Source organism: Mixophyes fleayi, chromosome 9, assembly GCF_038048845.1.
Source record: "Mixophyes fleayi isolate aMixFle1 chromosome 9, aMixFle1.hap1, whole genome shotgun sequence".
Taxonomy (NCBI): domain Eukaryota; kingdom Metazoa; phylum Chordata; class Amphibia; order Anura; family Limnodynastidae; genus Mixophyes; species Mixophyes fleayi.
The window spans coordinates 49,836,067-49,857,245 of NC_134410.1; the positions used below are offsets into that span (position 1 = coordinate 49,836,067).

General features: G+C 37.6%; 1 protein-coding gene across 3 annotated transcripts in view; it reads left to right on the plus strand.

Annotated features, from left to right (window-relative positions):
• The window catches only part of DCX (doublecortin), a 102,735-nt gene extending 81,810 nt beyond the window's left edge, over positions 1-20,925 (plus strand). For 2 of the 3 annotated variants that reach the window (XR_012678868.1, XR_012678869.1), the window contains exons 6-8: positions 8,091-8,185; positions 10,335-15,112; positions 15,153-20,925. Coding sequence is in view for 1 of the 3 variants with exons in the window: in XM_075184314.1 (XP_075040415.1) it covers positions 8,091-8,185; positions 10,335-10,391 (152 nt within the window). In the remaining 2 variants the exon portion in view is untranslated. Of the gene's footprint in view, positions 1-8,090; positions 8,186-10,334; positions 15,125-15,152 lie in introns of those variants that run through there. The other variant, XM_075184314.1, reaches the window with a different exon arrangement.
• Positions 20,926-21,179: the final 254 nt, after the last annotated feature.

Here is a 21,179-nt window from a genome sequence, read left to right on the forward strand (position 1 = left end):
TAAGGGCATCAGTGATATAGTTAGATAAAAGGGAACAGAATTCTGCTTGGGTTTTAAATTTTAAATGTTTTTTTTCACTAACATGTTGTTTATGCAACAATTTCAGCTACATGCAAAACATTCATAAACATAGATAGTCAGAACTAGATTAAAAGGGACACAACCTCTCTGGAGGCCCTCCAGGCCAGCTATACCTGGTCAGGGTGCAAATCATGTGTGGAACAGATGAATCAGGTGCTCCGGGTGCCAGAGGCAGGGGGTGTGTGTCCTTGCCATCTCCTCGTCTCCCTGAGCAGGGTCCAGGGTTTCTGCAATGTAAGAGACAGACTCCCGCAGAAGCTTAATGGAATGTGGCATTAATTAAGGGAGTGGTGCACCCTATGAATCTCTGGCCTTGGTATCTACAGCTGCAGCCTGAAGAGCAATTTGGAGAGCTGAGAGTCAAGTGGGGAAGGTGCTTTGGTGGCAGCACCACTAGAAATTGCTGGGAATAAGGATCAGCTTAGTTCAGCTCCTTGGACTAAGAAACTGGAGAAACTTGGAGTATAAGGTAAGGAGGGTTTTGTATGTGATACAGTGACAGCAACAGCAATGCAGAATGACAACACAGTGACACCCACAGGAGCAGCTGCCACACTGGAAGTACAGCAGTATTGCAACACATAGCACTGCCAATGCCGCTGTGCACTAATAACTATTTAGGGTGAGTGTGCACAAGTCGATAAATAATAAGTTATATCATTTAAATGCTTTTGGACGGTATACACAGGGGGGGGGGGGGGGGGTGTATAATATACCCAGGGGCTGAGTGATTTGTACAGGGAGACAACAATAATATACCCAGGGGCTGAGTGATTTGTACAGGGAGACATGTATAATATACCTAAGATATTTGAAATAACATATACTATTTATAAGTCTCAACTGGAGTGTGATCCCAGCAGGGAATCAGCAGAACTCTACTTACGGCCATACAATTACATCACAGATATGTAAGTGCATAATGTTTATATTAGAAATGCTAAGGCTCGGTTCCCTGAGAACCGAACACACCCAAACTTACCAGATCCGAGTACTTTTGCGCGCCCTCAGAATTGAATATGAGACAAAACATCATTGTTACGTCGTCAGATCTCGAGAGTTTTGGATTCTATAGGTACCACCCTCCGCGGCGATCCAGCGCCATTCCACAGAGGGACACAGAAGGGGTAGCACGGTTCTTGGCAGTCTCTAGTGCGGTTGGGCAGTGCATAGCTAGAAAAGAAAGAGGAGGAATAGCAGTGTTCTTCAAAGTCTCCAGTGACATTCAGGAGAGCTCCATTTCTAATTGTCATTGCTTAAATAGAAATAATAGGGCTGGCAGTCTTGGTCTTCTAAATCACAGTCACATTTTACTGTGTTATATAGCTCACACACAAACAGGAGAGCTCCATTGCCATTGCTCCATTGCTAATTGTCATTGCTGAAATAGAAATAATAGGACTGGCAGTCTTGGTCTAAATCTGCAGTCAAATTGTACTGTGTTATATAGCTAACACACAAACAGGAGGACTCCATTGCTAGTTGTCATTGCTGAAATAGAAATAATAGGGCTGGCAGTCTTGGTCTAAATCTGCAGTCACATTGTACGGTGTTATATAGCTCACACACAAACAGGAGAGCTCCATTGCTCCATTGCTAATTGTCATTGCTGAAATAGAAATAATAGGGTTGGCAGTGTTGTTCTTAATCTGCAGTCACATTGTACTGTGTTATCAAAATGGATTCACAGCAGTACACAGAAGACCAGTAGCACCAAGCAGCTGCTGGCACCAGTCATGATGATAGTAATCCCTCTACGTCATCTGCTAAAGCCTATGTTAAAGTGCATAGTGTTTTTAAGTCAGGGAAACAAAAATGTAAAAAAACACCTTTTACCTTGGTCAAGAAAAAAAAACTTGTAATTCAGGCAAAGTTATCTGCAGAAAAAAATAAAATTGCCAACATGCCATTCTACACACACAGAGGCAAGGAAAGAATGAGGCCTTCTCCTTTCTCTATGAGTGCTAGTTCTGCAACTGTCACTGACGCATCTTCTTGTAAGGTCAGTCATGACCAAGCAAGACCTTGTCATTCTGACTCCAAAAGTGGTGTTCAAATACTTTTATGTGTAAAAGCGGAGCTGGAAGAAAACAGTAAAGCATTAGAGCATAGGCAAACCGAGGGGGGGTTTCCTAGTGCATGGAAACCCCCTCCAAGTCTGGGGCACTGTATAATTGAGGTGGCTGGACCCTTCCCCAGCTTCACACGGCTCTGCTTGAAAAGGGAGAACTACGTGCACCTAACAGTAGTGCAGGCAACATTGCCCATGTATATTATGGGGATAGGAAGAGTTGGAGAGCAGCCAAGCACTGTCTAATATTATAGCCACACCCCCATGCATGCTGGTCACGCCCACTGGCGGTGTGGTGTGGAAATCCCCCTCTACAAATCCTGCGTTTGCCCCTGTAGAGGATAATGTATGTTCAGATTCAGAAATGACACAAATCCCTGAGAAGAATATATCAACGAGAGCTATGTGTAAGCCTGACCTTTCTGATAGTGTACCCATAAAGAAGGCCCTTTTCAGCATTTCTGCAGATGTGTGTATGAACAGCCTAAGTGTAGCCGGTGATACACAAATTGAGGATGCCAATTTGGAATTGCAACAGGATGAGGGGGATATGTGTGGTCTTCTTCTTATCACGTGCAAGAACTGCTTCCACTGATGCAGGACTTACACAAACAACATCATCCCCATCAACATCCTCATTAGCGCCCTTGTCATAATTGGAGTGACTGAATATGGATTCAGATTGGCATTTATGAGGTTCGGAGACATTTTTTCATGTTTTTTGGAAACTACTTTACTTAGTGTTTTGTTTTGCCATCTTCTGGTTAAATGATAGAAAAGGTTAAACTTGATGGACTATTTTCCTGGTAATTTATATTCAAAAATTAATATAAAGTGAGCTGCCCCTTTCTTTGCTAGAGCCTTTGTCTCCTGTACAAAGGATGAACTCTACTTGGCCCTTTCCAAGGAAATAAATGTAGGACTCTTTGGGTCCAATAGACTATTGGCTCCAATGTACTTATTTGTAAGGTGAAGTAAGGCCATGGCAATGTCTGTGGAAGGTATGGATTTATAACTTTCACCAACATGCATTATGGGAATGTCAATTAATTATATTTGCTTTATTGTCTAGACATACACATAGATGCCTTGTTTCAGAAGGATACTACAACACAACTTGTTTTTGTTCTTAATAGCAGATGGGCACCACTAGTAGTCATACTTTCCCTTCAGAGGGCACCCAGGGAGCTGAACAGAATAATAATATCCCAGCCAGTTCAGATTAATGGGATCAGTGGGCAACTAACATTGTCCCTTGACCGTGGACTCCAATAATTTAATTTAATAACTTTATACTCCATTCCCTACAACTCTGTATCAGATGGTAATACAGTTTCATGCACTCTATTGATAATCTAATCCTGGGTGTGTCGTTGTTACTTGGTATAGTAACCTATGCCTTCATGTTACCATGAACTTGCCATGAATGTCTTTGAGCAGTGTTGCAAACTACTTTAGATAGAGGGATGTAGATGGCTCACTCATCGCTAAAATTTAATACAGGTGGAAATTCTTGTATTTAAACAGCTTCTTTTTATGGTATACTATCATCATGGTTGAGCAAACCATGAATTACCCTCTGTGTAGCAGAGTTGTTTTGGCTTCTGTCCTATAAGAATATCTGAGAAAGGCCAGATGCACAGGTGATTATAATCACAATGGATAAATCCTATGGGAGCCAAACTGTCCAAACAGAAGTATAAAAAATATAGTCCAGTTATAAGAACTGGACCCTTAATGCAGCTATGTATACAGGTGTACATAGCGCTAAAGTCTCCATAACCTGGTTGTATGCAGCTACCTTTCCCTGAGCACTTTATATGCTTATCAGAAGCATCTACCCTGCATTGATTAACCCTAAAGAGCTGTTTATAGGCAGGACTCTGAAGTGGTACTTGTTTATGTCATGCTCACAACACCCAGTGGGTAAAGCAGTGATTTAAAGGATTGCTATATTAATGGTAATCTTAGAAGGTGCCTCATGGTTTTGAGCCAGCACCACACATCAGACTTAAAAAAATAAACATAGTATTCTCAGACATGATGGGTTCTAGAGAATTTTAGGTCCTTTATATACTAAGTTTCCCTTCTTACTATTCACAGATTCACTTTCTACAGTTATGGATCCACATACCATCTCTTTGCATTAGTCTCCCCAAAACGTCCATGTGTCACCAGGCAAGAAGCAAACAGTTTTTGCTAGCATCAGCAATGTAAAAAGTATTCAGAATTTCCGCGACTTGTTCTAGAGTTGACATGGCAACATTACATTTTCAAGTACAATCCATGTGTAAATATTAAAAATAATTAAAAGAGTAAATACGTACAAAATGTGAATTGTATATCAAATCAGAATATACTTGGTTACAGATTTAAAGCCTCCTTTCCTATTATGAACTCGATTGGCTGGAGATAAAGCAAGGAAGAGCAACCTAGGCGCCTTAACCATTAACAGTACAAGTTGTTTCCCAATTAGTGTCTATTATTTTCCAAGCTGCTTTCGTTTGCTGTGTGATGATGTCCAGTCACTGAGTAACCATGTGTTACAAATTGTTTTATATTTTTTATTTCATAGTGGAAAGAATTTACTTATTATAGATTTATTTCAGTCTTATTTCACATTGGTGATCTTTTGCCTTTTACGTAAATGTCAGGAGCTGTCCACATAATCATGTCGGCATGCTGCATTTAACAGAAAGGTAGAAATAGCATATTCCCTCTGTCCTCTATATTTCTATCTTCCTGTCTTATTCTGTACATATCAAGGGTATGGTGATGATGCAAAGGTCTGGCCTCCAGCAGGCCTGAGCACAGATAGTTCATACTGTAAATACCAAGGTATGTAATATATTTAGACATAAGATTTGACTTACTGTGAAAGCTAAAGCATTGGCATATATATATATATATATATATATATATATATATATATATAAACGCAGAACTTCAACATTTGAAATATTTGTAGTGACAAATGCCAGGAGGAGGGAATCTCCTCATACCCACACAGGGTTCTTAAGGTAGAAACTGAGTTGAACCAAAGTGTGTACTCAGAACTATATCTTACAAGGAACTTCCATTAGGGATACCATATTTGAAAACAAGAAGACCCATTTTGATGTGCAGGGTGAAGCACAGCAATTGTTTAGAGCACACTATTTTTAAGTATGCAAAGCTTCCTTTTAATTATGTTATGCCTTCAAGTCATACTTGCCTACTTTTGGCAAGTTGTATCCAGGATAGGGGCGTGTCTAGAGAGCGGGGCGCAGTGAATCGCGTCATTTTGGCCCTACCCCTGCGACAAATATGCCATTTTGTCAATGGGGCGGGGCCAAAATTATGCGATTCACCGCAAATCGCATCATTTTAACCCCGCAATTGCAGGATGCAGGAGATTTGCCAGCTCTCCCAGGAGTCCGTGAGACCGACCCGAATTTCGGGAGTCTCCCGGACATTCCGGGAGAGTTGGCAAGTATGCTTCAAGTCAATGGCAGCTTAATACGAAGATAACAGCTTGATACATGTGGATGTTGTCAGACCAGGGGAATAGTAGAATAAACCATATAACCTTCAAGAGCCTCAGAGTTCTGGAATACTTCATTGGAAATGGGAGCTATTTCTAAATAAGGAGACACTCTTCTTAACTCTGATTATATGTATACAATGCAGAGTCATGTCTGATGAACAGTATTCAACAGAGCCCAGTCTCACATAAAATATACAATACAGAGCCCGTTCTGGTGAATAGTTTATACCCACAGGCATCAATCTCGTTAGTACAATACAAGAAAACAGGTCTGAAAATGTTTCCCAGCCCCCATTCTGGTGTTACTTATGTTCATGAGCGTTGTGGCACCCTGCTCCATTCACTTGCAGTAAAGGCATTGGGGAAGCCTAGGGACCTCCAGTGACCTTCCAAACTCAATTAAAACCACATTTAACAATTGCATGTTAAAACCATTTGCATTTGACACGCGGCTTCACTGGCATTTATACCTGCATTTATTTTTTACACAAAACAAATGCCAGTGGGTCTAAGGCCGGACACAGTAGAGAGCCCATTTTTTAAGAGTACATAACCCACTATGGTGATTATTGTACAATTCAGAGCCCCTGTTGTTGCATATTGTACAATATACTGACCATTGAATGGAAAAGAACATAAGTGCTGCTTATAAATGGTGCACATACTGTGCCTGATTCATTAAGGAAAGTTAAGAAAAATATTAGTAGTTTCCTCAACAAAACCATGTTACAATGCAAGGGGTGCAAATTAGAATTCTATTTTGCACATAAGTTAAATACTGACTGTTTTTTCATGTAGCTCAGAAATATCAACTTTAAATTTCAGTGTACAAATAAGCTATCATGTTTTTGTGTGCTACATGAAAAAACAGACAGTGTTTAACTTATGTGCAAAATAGAAAACTAATTTGCACCCCTTGCATTGTAATATGGTTTTGTCCAGGAGACTACTTACTCAATTTTTACTCAAATTACTGTGTGTTTTACATGTATTCCCTTTAGGTGATAAAAATGTTACTTTTATTTACAATTACTATAAAAATCTTTAATAAAATAGCAAAATATTTGTGTAATAAAGGGATTTAAAATTGCTGTGAGCATTTCAGGATCTCTTTATTAATTTAAATGTCTCATAAGTCTGGATCAGGAATTTTCGTGAATATATAATTTCATTAATCAGTTTCCATAATTAACTAGTAGTGTGTACAATACGCTGTTTTATCTAATAGCAACAAGCCCTTTAAATAGCCCTACAGTATGCAATTTATACATTGTTTCAATTGGAGGTATTGAAACAGACCAGCTTCTGGAACCTCAAATCAAACTCAAATCACTGTTCTATAGTGATTAAAGGGACCTATTATTATAATATATTCTTCTATACTGTATGTTTTTCATATTGCAGTTTGACCATATTGTGCAGTCAGCCTGTCGGCCAGCTGTGGGCTCACACACACAGTTATCTTCCAGCTACTAATCTAACAAAGGGGGCAATACAGAAATTTACTCAACAAAATATCCATACAGATGATAAATATATATCTTAGTTTAGCTAAATATACACAGCATATACTGTAGTTATTCTCAACAGAATTAAAAAAAAATGGTAGTGGTATCACCAAAGTTACTTATATGAGACACTTACAGTATAGTATGGAGAGAGTTTAGAGGTAATATGACTTGAATTGCACCAGTAAGTGTTTGACAGCCCTGTCCTTTAAAGGTCTCTAGTTATGTGTAGGTGCTGGCCATGCCAGACCTACCTCCTGCTGGTCTGCTCGCTTCTCAGTTCATTGCTGACTATATGGTCTCAACTATAGTACATTTTCAGGGGGTACCTCCTGACAATCTAAGGACAGTGTTTTGGCCTATAAATCAGGGACAGTTATCAATTAAATGCCTAGCAAGGTGGTCTTATGGTGCCTATTAGATATGACCAAGGATGATGCCCCCCTTAATATGCAAGAAATCCTTCCAACTACTAGACCTCACTATGTGTTAGCTGGATTTTGTACATTCACACACATACTAATTTGCTAATTAATTTTACCTGAATTGAGAGAACACAGGCAACCCATTAAACACCTGTTGGGCACATAGAGTGGCTATGTGAGCTTTACTTCTCTGGCTCAGTGTCTCCCTATTGATCCCTTTCATAACAGTGCCTTATCCTCTACTATGTCCTTGGAGAATGGTAGCAAGTACCTGGGCACAGATGCACCTTGTACAGGTCCTGGGTGTCCCGGGGCTACTCAAAGTACATTAATGGCTAGATATATTGGTGCATGTTCAATATTGGTTATATTGGTAAGATTGGTGAAGGTTGACTCTTTCCATAGGTCTGTAAACAGTGTTTTATTATAGACTTGCAGTGAACCATTAATAAGTCTTATTTGTTTATGTTGTTTAACAGCTAATGGAACATCAAGCAGTCAGCTATCCACACCCAAATCTAAGCAGTCCCCAATCTCAACCCCAACCAGTCCTGGAAGTCTTCGCAAGCACAAGGTATTATGTTTCTTCTCCTACTTAATAGTTATGTAATCTAATATCTCACTACCTTGTTATTCCAAACTCTATCTGGCTAAATTGTATTATACTGTATGTACATTATTTCTAGGTAATAAATTGTCTGCAGTACAGCTTGTCCGTTCAATGTAAACCTGATTATAAAATGTTACAGGGCAGAACTATTATAATGTACAATTGCTGCATGTAAGGCAAACATTAGTGAGCTGTTTTTCTTATGGTGTTATCTCCTGTTTCATTAATTTATCTGTAAATGCCTTTAAAAATGTGAAGTGAGTTTATTTATAAAATATACCAGGGCCGTCTCTTCCATTGGGCACGATGGGCAGGTGCCCGGGGGCCCTGCAGGCAAGGGGGGCCCGTCCGAATCCTAAAAAAATAATAATAAAAAATAAATATATATATTTTTTTAAAATACTTACCTTGCGTTCACATCAGCGGTGATCCGGCTCCCTCCCTGGTCCCCTCTTCCGTACTGTGCTCGCAGTGAATGCTGGGCATGATGTCACACCCAGCATTCACTGCAACCACAGCACGGAAGAGGGCAGAAGAGACTCAGCGGCGCGGAAAAAAGAAGAGGATCGGACTTAAGGTAAGTTAAGGGGCCCCTATATATATATATATATATATATATATATATGTATAAAAAAGTGATTATATATATAATCACGTTTTTTTTTACATACATATATATTTTTTTTACACACACACACACACACTATTTATATGTATATATATATATTATTTTTTTTTTAGGGGCCCGGTACACTGCATTGCCCGGGGGCCCATAAAGTAGTTAAGGTGGCCCTGAAATATACAGTAGGCAAATTACAACAAAGGTGCATAGAATAATGTACAGGTTTTCTATTTGATCATTTCAAATGTAGCAATTTACCTTGTTTGACTACATTTGGTCCCAATCCAAGACTATCAAGGTGAACTTCGAAACCAATGAGTTTGATGTATGAACTATTTTTTAAATAGTGTAGGTGAACATGTGCAGGATTCCATTCAATTTAATAAAGTCCTACGTAACGCATCAAAATAGCATGAAAAGGGCATATGCTTTTTAATGTGAGATTATGCATTTTGTGCAGGAACTACATTATCATGAAAACAGTTTATTACAACCAATAGTTGATGGTAAAGAGAAGTTGGGCAAAAACAATACATTTTATCTAAATGACTGTAATACACCTTTTCATCTGATCTCTTAACCCCTCAAACTGCTATAAGCACCATGTTATTTAAAAACTGACAACAACCACTGGATCAATATTAAATATTATTATATTAGATAACAGTTTTACCATGTCACATCTCTTTTATGCTGAAAAAATGTGTTTTAATTGTGCAACTGTGACATGACAGCCCTATATGCAATAATTTCTAGATTAACTAAATGTATGTCCACCAACATAATAGTAGTTAGAATATATAGTAAACCTTACAATTAAGTAATGAAAATAAACAGGAGGTTATGGTTATACAGAGAAAAGATCTAATAGAAAAACATGGAATTATAGGTGTTAGAAGTGGTGTTCTCCTCATTCTAATCTGTTATCCCTACTCTGTTGATCCAGAAAATCAAAGCAAGAAACTAACTGAAAGCATTGCATAACTAAAGTGAAAACAATATGCCAACGGGATTGGCCTTGTCTATATTGTCTAATTAATTTTTCCTGAATTGGGTGAATACAGGCATAGCAATAAATGACTGTTCAGCAAACATAGTACCTATGTGAAATTTTCTTCTCTGGCTCCGTGTCTCTCTGTCAATGTATCATGCTAGCCATTTGTTATAGAAATGTTTTTATTTTAATACTATTTATTATTAGAGTAATCTGTTCAGAAGTGCACAGATTCACAATACATTTTAATAGTTCTAGTACCTGCCACTAGTATACGAATCACAATGTATTTATAAAACATATTTTTTATTCCAGCCATACCTGTTATTGTGTATCAACTAAATGAGACATGAATGATTCTTGCCCAGTTATAAAGGAAGATGTTATAGAGTCATGTCTTCTTAGCGCTAAATGATCAATGAAAACAAACAGAATATAATTCTAACTGGCTTGTGTTCTAAGACATTAACACATCCCTCTCTTGCTATTTTTTACAGGATCTGTACCTACCCCTGTCCCTGGATGACTCCGACTCTCTTGGGGACTCCATGTAAAGAGTAACAGAGTATTGTGTCCCCAATGAGTAGGATCACACAGCAGAAAAGATCAGATCAGCACACTGGTGCTTTTTAAAGGATCCAATTACAGCTTTTAATCTTTTTTTATTTTTCTGTGATTTATAGTTTTTGTCATCAATGTCATGTGACCCAACCTGACGGGGAGAGCCAACTATTTTATAGTGATGAAGCAGGCTTCAAAATTATGTACTGTATGTATGGGTGCCATTCACAAGTTGTCCCAAGTACCAAACTTGGTGCTTGTATCGGCTGTGGATGATGGCAGACAGCTGACACCAGCCATTGTGAATTGTATTGTTATACAGTGATGTAACAATCAAGACACATGTAGGTTTACTAGGGAATGTTTAGAGTGTGTTAATGATCATTTTGTACGTCTGTTTTATATTGATAACCTAGACCCCCTCTTGTAACATGAAATTAGGAATGCCAGTTTAAATCAGAATAATTAATTGTGGGTTTCTACTGACTCAATATCAGCCTATCACCTTCTAAAGTTAAAGGGTCACTCCGATTTTTAAGAGTTGCTCAAAGTTCGCTTATGTATGCAGGGCAATTGGATAGTGATTGAGAAGCATGATTCATTCTTCCATTCTTGGTGGAACTGTTTAACCCTGTTTCTTTTATAAGCATGGATATTTAATTCGCTTTTGCAGTGAGAGGGATAAACGTTACTACATACCTATTTGTAATGTTCACCTACAATTTGAGCCACTATTTTAATTGTTATTTTTTGACAGTTTTGAGAAGTCAATTTAACAAACAGAGAGATTTATTCATCATTTCTGAGAGTGACTGGCTTATGTTAGATGACCTGGGCGCCAGTCGGCCTCCTGACTTTCTCAACACAATTTCAGCGCCCTCCCCTTCCACTGGTTCAATGGTTCTGACCACATCACATTTTATTATACTTCGGATTTTTCTCTAGCACCAATGCCACATTAGGGAAACAAATGACTCCACTTCAGCAGCAGATGGCAGAAGTATCGGCATTATGGGAAACAAATATGAGTATTATTATGTTTTATATATTTACAGACAGTGATTAATGTTTTTGTATTTTATAAGCGGTTCCTTGAACCGTCAGCACTACAGACACACAATTCATTTAGGGACATTACTTATGATTGATCGGTTTAATCAGAAAACATGTAGACAAAAAAGAATTCAATAACATTATATGCAATAAGAATATTTCATGGTAATCTAAATTCACTGTCAGGATTTAAACTCTACATACTCTTTACATAGCTAATTATAAAATGCAAGTTATTCTGCCAATGCATCTGTTTTTACAAAAAGAGAATCCTTCTTGATATCAAATTGTTAAAGCTGCAAAAGAATAAATATTGTTAGTGTAGAATGATTATTTCCTCTTGAGTAAATCTCATTCGGCACCATGTCCCACCATATAAATTGTAGCACCTTTTTTTCCAAATTGAAATGATCTTGCCATCTTATAACGTTGCATTAGCGACTGGTACAGTAACTTGACCTAAGCTGGAGTATTCAGTCTTGCACATGTCACAGATGTGATGCGGGGCGGTACAGCCTAAAATTGACTTAAAGGGACACCTATCATCCAGCAGAAAATCAATACCATTAAATATCATTGATACATTTCTATCCCTTTACATTCTAGAAGGGAATGGAAAGAAAGCTACTAGTTAAAATTTAATAAGTTCATATATGAAAGAACAGTTTATATAATTCCCTTTGATGTGATAACGTTTCCATGTCTTTAAAGAAGTTTAGTTAGTCAACATTTTTATTTTATTTTATATAGAGTCTGTGTCATTTCCTGTTCATTAATCTTGCAATCCAGAATCATTATCTTGGAAACCAAGCACTAAGCTTAATTCCAAGTGTAAATTAGATTAGGTTGGTTAAGGATAAAATTACATGATTTGGAATATTTTGGGATAATTAATATGTTAAGTGTATATAAAGTTCAAAGTATGGAACTATTGCTAACTACTCTTTCATAGGTTAAACACATATATGTAGGCGATTTTGTTTTCCCTGTGATACGCTGCACAGAAAATGTGCATTTATTAATTGTTAAAAATAAAGTGCTGGGTTACCATGAAATATTAAAAGGATCTGTTTAACTGGAGACAAACCCTGCCTCCATATATACTGAACGCCTTGTGCTTCTCAATAAACCTGCCATTTGGGTAGCAGTGGCATCTGCTAAGCTGTCCATGTTTAGTGGATGTCGCTGCGAGTGCCTTATTGTCATATTAATCAATACATTTTAAGCAGGGTATGTGTCCACAAGGTATGAGATGAATTTATTCCAAAGACTAAGCCCCTGATGTGCAAATTCTCTTAATACACCGATGGGAACTAAAATTGAGAAATTCCAAATTGTAAAATGTACTTATACTAAGAAGCAATATTCACACATCTACATGGAGAAAAAACTTCAATGCTAATAACAACACATATTTGAGGTGTGTTTTTTTTTCCATGAGTTCTTATATATTTTCAAGTTGAATTAATGCATGTCAAACATAACATGTCGCCGTCTAAAATATTAAAAACTGCGTTAAGAATTTAGAACCAAATGATGTGAACTATACCAGGGGCACAGGCAGGGGGGGTTTCTGGTTCTCCAGAAACCCCTCCCCACCTCGGAGAAGGGGGGCTAAACAGTGCCCCTACATAGCTGCACTGTACTGTACAGCAGCCGCGGCGCTGTCAAAGAAGCGTCTGCTGCGGACGCTTCTTTGACAGCGCCGCGGCTGCTATACAATACAGTGCCGCCGAAATGGAGCTGCTGCGCATGCGCCGCCGCATGCGTAGCAGCTCTCTCTCTAGATTTTTTTTAAAAAAATCCTGCGTGCGCCCCTGTATACCACTGATTTTGGTTCTATACCACTGGTTATTTTGTTCTATATTTGAAAGCAGAAGAAGCACATTAAAACAGAGAGGTGTGAACGAGCCCTTCAATCAGTGGTTACGAACCTTTGGGATATCGTGACTGACACAGAGGCCACATGATTTGTTTTTTAGTGATGCAGGAATATAAAAATATTATAATAAATATCATAGATTCAATAATAAACATCTGTGTGTAAACAGTGCATTACAGCGTATATGTATAATTTACATTTAAAATACAACTAATATATAACATCTATTGCATATATTCAACATATTTTCTCCTGTTTTTCCTGAATTGTTGTGGCCCATCCAGCCTGGCATTGTGACATACATATGTGCCCTGACTTCTACACACCAGTTGGGAACCATTGCCTTAGATACTAATGATATAATGTGACATATCCCCTCACCCCCATGCAATATTGCAGAGAATGTAAAATGTAAATCATTGCACGTCAGTGGTCTGTCTCTAATAAATCCCTCTTGCCTTGTCACAGTCACTCCTGAAAACACTGTGATTCTTTGTTTTCAGCTATTAAAATGTTTTGTATTAGGAAACCTGGTTACATTTTTTATAATATTTTATTTTTCACTGTGATTTATCAGGAACCTACTTTTATAAACTGGTTGTTTGAAATGATTTCCAAATCTCTAGTGGAGAACTCATTTTCTGAACAATTACTCATTTTGCAGACAAAATGTTCATACAAATACACAAAGGGTATCTGTCATTTTTAAGTGTTTTGATATTTTTTGTAAAAAGAAAATCAATGTTTCTGTTTTAGGCATAAGAATAACTTATTTGTAACAACTGTAACTTACCATTTAACTTATTGAACATTGTCGTTGTCATATTAGATACTGTTTACTGTCTGCGGCCTATTTGTGAGTTGTTTGGCACACGTATGCCTTTACACAATGCATGCTTATATAATGTGACATGTTACTTACTATGAGACTATGGACATTAAAAATGCAGGACTTAGGGGCATATTTATCATAAGGCCATTTCCCCAGAATTATAGGTGGCCCTATACATAAAGTGGTCACTGTCAGTGATAGCACTGCAAAGCATGAGGGAGCCTATTTACCAAGCATTGCACTGGTTATGCAGAAGCACCTAAATGTTGCTTAGCTGGCTTAACGAGATTTTATTCAGAAATTGCAGAAAGGTAAAATGATATAAACCGAGAGTTAGGCTGAGGGATACACAACCAACACAGCCACTAATCCCAGTAACAGGTTTTTTATGAAACACCAAATATGATTTTTCGCTGTCTCACACTGTGGTCATGATGGCAGAAGAATAAGTGGCTGGAACAAGCTCTGTATTGATACTAGCTACCAGCATTAATTAAATGTGCAGAGTTTTCCAAATATTCATAAACAGTTTACCTAAAGAAAAGTGTTCTAACCAATGCTGCATGGTTTATATAGTTTTTTCCAAGAGGGAGCACATTTAATTTGTTGCCAATATATGTTATTTGTACCATATGTGGGTATGAAGATTCAGTGTAAGTGGAGCAGACATCTAGCTCATCCGGCCTCTACGGTACATGCCCATTCCTTTTGATATGTGATTGGTATCTGATGGAGGGCTACCAACTAGTCAGACATCTGACCTCAGTGTGAGAATACAAACTAGTATCTTCAGAAAAATTAAACTTGAAAATAAATCTTCAATATGTAATGTTTATTAGTCTTTTAACTATAACATATGTACATATTCTTGTAGTAACCAACATTTAGAAATTCTGTATAGGAACACATTGTTTAAACAGTGTGTGTGTGTGTGTGTGTGTGTGTGTGTGTGTGTGTGTGTGTGTGTGTGTGTATGTGTGTGTGTAGCACACAATTCTAATTTCTTATTGGTATAAAATAAAAGTGCATATCAACACAATGCAGCTGCAGCATTTCCTTCTAATACCATTACCATTAATAACATTGTTTTAAGTGTGAAGTCAACAAGGCTTGTTTTCGGGTCTCTGTGGAATAGAGCAGATATGTCAGGTACCATTATAGAAGTGGGTAGTTGGGAACATTTACTTTCACATGGGGGTACTTGTTAAAAAAAAAGGTATGGAAACTCTGTGGTAGACTGCTTGGCTCTTTAATACACATATCTTGTTAAAATTCTTCAATTCCCATTGGTGTGATCAGGTAACTTCCTACTAAAGCAGATCACTTACAATATATGCATTACTGAAGCTCATTTATGGGAAGATGTTGTTTCGTGGAAAACACGCTTTATATTTGGAATTCCCATGTTATCCGCTTTAACCCATCGCCGCTTGTATTTGTGTACTTATGAATAAATGAGGATGCAATCTGTATAATTGCAGAGTAACCACTGCCGGCATGCATGCAATGTGAATCACATCCATCATAAAACTATACATTTGATTGTGGGTTGCAGCTTGATAACCTGCAATTTTTTATAACTTGTGATGTGAACTAGGACTAATGTTCACAGCGTGTCATCATGGGGTTGTTGTGTACTAAAGCCGAGTGACCGCCAGAGTATATGTTCTGACAGCTAAAGCAAAAATGTATTATGACTTGTCTTAATCTGTGCGCTAGCTATTCAGTGATCCTCTCCAGCATGCAAGAGGTTACAGAGTAATTAGGTTGCTTGTCTCTGCAGAGCCCCATAGGCTGATTGATTAGCGAATGTTATGACCCAGTGATCTAATTATCTGGTGGCTGGCTGAAACGTCAGACTGCATGTTGTTTATCCATCACATAGATCTATTTTGATTTGATTTACATACAGGTATTTGATTAATATGATAAGGTTCATATAGCAGTGGATTTGTACCTGCACAGTTAGATTTTGGTTTATTTTTCCAAGAACACCGTCTCACTATATTTAGCGTAATATTACTCCACATAGAAAATAAGATCCCCTCATAAGTGTATTCAAAGGCAGGAATATAGAGCGAGCGCTCCCATTTCTTAGGTCTGAAAGAGAAACAGCTTCACATAACCAATGTGAATTTGAATGTTATTTGGAGAAAATGTTAGCATGAAATTTAAATGATGCCCTGGAGTTCCCTTTACAAATGAAACTGAGGCTATGATATTATACCTGTAACTGTTCCAGAAATAGAATTTTTTTAACATTTTGATCAAGCCAAAAGTTGGCACCAAAGCTTATTTTTTTTGTTCCTAGTTATTTCTTATCCTGGATTTACCCAAATCAGATCTATTAACAAAACAAGGGAGAAGCACAGAACCACTTTAACACTAATCTAATGAAGTGCGTGATAGCGTCAGTCATATACATCTACTGTGAGAGAGTTCCATTCCTCTACTACTAGGTTAGCGGAACAAACCAATTTGTTTTGATAATAAATTGTGTTGCTGAGTACAACCTTCAAATAAATGGCTTTCATGATAAAGCACCTGCAGAAGTCATGTGAATATAAAATATGAATGGGCCACCTTAGTGAGCCATCAGTCAGGGGTTGCCCCATTGCTGCCACAGAACATTCTCAGTTTTGCACTGTGCCACAATTATTGTACAGTATGTTTTTGTCCTGCGTGTCTTCTCTACAAGAATGTTTAGGGGATGTATTGCACTGTTAGTTATTTAGTGTCATCAGACAGATGACACAGGAGACTGAATGTAAACCTGCACATAAATATGCTAGCGGGATGGGGAAGGCTCATTAAGAAGTGTTTATTTGATTTATTAAGGCAGGTGCTGGCATCCTGGATGCTAAACTAAAGCTCCCAGCATACCCTGTCAGTAAGCTGGGCATTGCCTACGAATGCCTCATAGAGTGCTAAGGATTTATTCTCTGAGCATTCCAGATGCATTACCACCATTGTCATGAGAATGTCCGGATTTGAGGCAAAATATTTATTTGCCCACATATTAAAGCTGTTTGCCATAACTCCCTTAATTGATAACTTTTGGGGGATAACTAAGGATATTACAGATGGTCTCTAAGCTGAAGGCAGTTTATATAGTTTAAACACCTTAAAAATAAATAGTTATGGCAAAAGTAAACTATAGCACTGCTGTTTTTGTGCTGCTAATTAGGCCTAAATGCACAATGAAAATATAAACTTGAGCCCAAGCTATTTACCTGATGTTGAAGTCAGGCATGATATGGTTAAGTCTTGCCCTTAATCCTGGGCACTGATGTAGATTGTGTATCCTTGTTTATTTTACATGTATAAAGACTGGTTTTGGCAGAAATGTTTTATTCTGCAGTTTTAATTTTTTATTTTTGATAAAATGATGCTTAGCTGCATTTGGCTCTTTAAAACAGAGCAAGGATGAATTAAATGAGACATTGGGGAATAAGGTCAGTATATAACAACTAGGATTTTTAGGAACATTAAGGGTCATTTGTGAAACGCAAAATCTGAGCGTGCACAATGCTTCACGTGCACAACTACTAATCACTGCAATCCCCAAATCAAGGTGCACGACCAGTGTTCTTTGGAAACACCTTGTAAGGTGAAACTGCACCTAATTCTTGGATGACGAAGAAACCTGAAAAGGTGCAGGGGAGTGTAAAACATCACATCAAAGTCCAACCTCCTACTACTTTTTAGTTGTTAAATAAAATACTGCTCAACTTCAATTAATTAGGAGTGAGAGGACCCCAGGTCTGTCTGCATGTTGTGTTACTTTTGTGTGTTTGAAGATTTTGATTGCATTGCTCTAAGTGATGTTCTTTCCAGCAGAAGTGCAAATGGAAAGTTCAAATTGTGTAACATTATAGTATAGAATTAATAGTATAGAAGTATAGAGTGCCAATCTCTGGGACTTTTGAGGTTGTACAGCGGAATTAGTGGCGCTATATAAATAGCTGATGGTGAGTTAATGAAATCTCGTTTTTGCACTTCAGTGCAGTACAAAAGGGGCAGCGCAAGAGTGCCTAATCTACATTCAGCAAGAAACAACCTCAATCCGGCCAACTCCTCCCATCAGTCTGCGGAAAGTTCTTTGTGTCCCATTTTGGCTGGCAGATCAATGCGCTTCCCCAAAAATGATGCACCTGCAAATAAAAGAATGACATCACAAAAGAACATTTGCGCTGCACTGCTCCAATTTTGCAGTGCGTAAATGACCTTTACTGGCTGTAAAAGAATGGGTGATATGTACTAATAATATCGCGTTATTTTTTCATATTCCATTTCATAGCTTTGCCCTACAATGCCTTTTTTAATAAATGAGTCTGTTCATAATGTTTTTCTTTACAAACCAACGTCTTAATTGCAAAGTAGCCAATGAGGAATAATTGTTCCCACTTCTATTGGTTATCGAGATGTTTTTTTCAAATACAATATTGCTACCAAAACATGCCATACTAAACAAAAACCTCTTACAAAAGTATAATACATTTCTTATGTATATATATATTGTGCCATATTTTATATGTGAACCCCAATAAAGTGACCAAATTAATCCAGGATGTATTTAGCCGACATTATTTTTAATTTCACGCTCCTTATAAAAGTCCTTAATGTCTGCAATCTGATAACTTTTCTCTCCCTCTTCTTTGCCCAATGCTATATTTATTACTGACCACAAAGGTATTTCATGAGCAAAGGGCACTGATTCAAATGTTTGAAAAGCTGGTGAATACCAGAAGGGTTGAGCCAAACTGTTTTCACTGTATCATGTTGTAATATAGCGCAGCTTGAAGCCAATGATTTCTTGCTTAATGTATACAGCACATGTATGGTCTTTGATAATTATGCCTCACTTGTGGTGCGTTTTTTTTTTTTTTTTTTGTTTAGCATTTATTAACCCTTAAGCTGCTAGATGGAGTCCTTAGTGCACTGCAGAGCAATGGGCAGTGGATTTCATTTGGAAGCATTGGGCTGAACTAACATTTGTTTTGCCATCTAAAATGTACAGCAAAGCTTTTTATTGATGTTTAAAAAGAAAGATGTTAGGCATAGATGTAGTTAGGATTCAAGTACTTAGTGGATTAGTGGGTGTAACTTTTTAGAAGTTTTAGCTTGTTCGTTAACAAGACATTTGGGGTGCATGCATGGAAATGTGCAATGCATTTCTTCATATTTTACTACTGACAAGTATGGTTATCTTGCTTGACTATTTCATGATTTTCTTTCAAAGGAGTTGGGTTATGATAAAGGATTTGCTAAGTAGACTTAGGCAAGTGGTTTTTTAACCTTGATTCCATCTCCATCCTTGACTGTTAAGGGTGCAGGAGGACAAGTGTTGACTTGTGGTGGACAAGATGATAGATAAATGTATGATGGAAAGATAAGATCATGCGGTTTGTAGAGCGAGTATCTCCTATTGTACTGTAATACTGTTATCATGCTGTCAAGGACAGACAGCCACAGTTGTACATTAATATTGCAGCATTCTGTGGCTTTAAAAACCACTGACAGTAGTAACTTGATAGGTATTTTAAACAACGCAACAAATAAGGAAAACACATATTTACAAAACACAAGACTCTCAGTTAAAGGGTAATGTCATTGTTTCAGCAAGAGCATTACATTGGTGAGATCGTTATAGGCTACAGGGACAGACCCAATAAAGGTTCTGGGGCTAAATATTTTGAATCATATTCTTTGCATCAGCAGTATAATGTGAAGAGATTCCAACAGTTTGTATGTTACTAAAATGCAGTGTTTATCAGTTTAGAACTAAAGGTAACAAATGTGTCCATTGAGGGAGTTAACCAGTTTCCCCGTGAAGTGAGAGTATACAAATACTCACTTTATCTCACAAAGAGGTCAGAGACGGAGGTGTGTGACTTTAGGAGCTGATTGCAAGAAAGGTAACATTTTTACTTGGTATGATCACCAACAAGTCTTATACACCATATATGGTATCTCATTGCCTCACCGCAGTTTAATATTATATTGTAATGTGTTAAAAAATCAGGCAGTCATTGCCTTTAATAATTGCCAGGACCAATAAGCCAGATCTACTGCCAAATAGTGAAAAACTTATTGTTGGTATAACCACAATCATACCGTAAAGCAATTTAAGTATCATGGTACAAATAGCACTGGAATGTGGTAAGTCATAGCAACCAGATATTAGCTTTCACCAGGGATGTAACTCCAGACATGCAACTGGTATAGAACACGATGGTGAAGGGGGTGGGCTGGCATTTGCACAGTAGGGCCCTGTTTCGGCTTTCAGTTCCGCAATAGGGGGCCTCTACTGAGCATGCTCAGAGGGACAGAGATGAAAGCACATGCACAAGATCAAAGCTCATATCCGGTGAAATGTAACACATGTGTTCTATTTGCACCATGCTAATAAATATATCTTTGTATTTGAAAGAAGTGGCATATCTCTCATTGGTCAATGTTGTGTACAGATTTGCCCTTCTAAATCTGGTATATTAAAACACAACCACCTCTGTCTTAACCTTTGTATAGATTTCTTACAGAAAACACTGTTCAGCCCCTAACCTATGCACCATGTAATGTTTCTGCACTGACTGCTACCTAATGAAATATTTCTTATCGTACAATGCTATTCAGCAGAAATTGTTCTCCTTTTATAGTTTTTTATATATAAGTATTTGTCTTTTTTCGCATTGCCATGTAAATTTGGAATGTGTGTAAACTCATTTACAAAAAAATAAATAAAACTTGGTTTAAGATATATCTGAGTGATTATATTATTAAATTGTCTACTGTATATCATTATTTGCTTTGACCATGAAAGTCCAATAAATATGTAAGTGAATGGCCCTGTACGCACACCTTTTGACAAGCGTTTGGCTCTCTTTGTGTCAATTTCCACGAAATCTGTAACATTGAGAAACACTCATTCTCAAAGCAATGCAGTTCCATGGGATTGCTCTTTAAGTACATAATACTCTATGCTGCAGAGAAGGTTTGAAACGTGTTAATGAA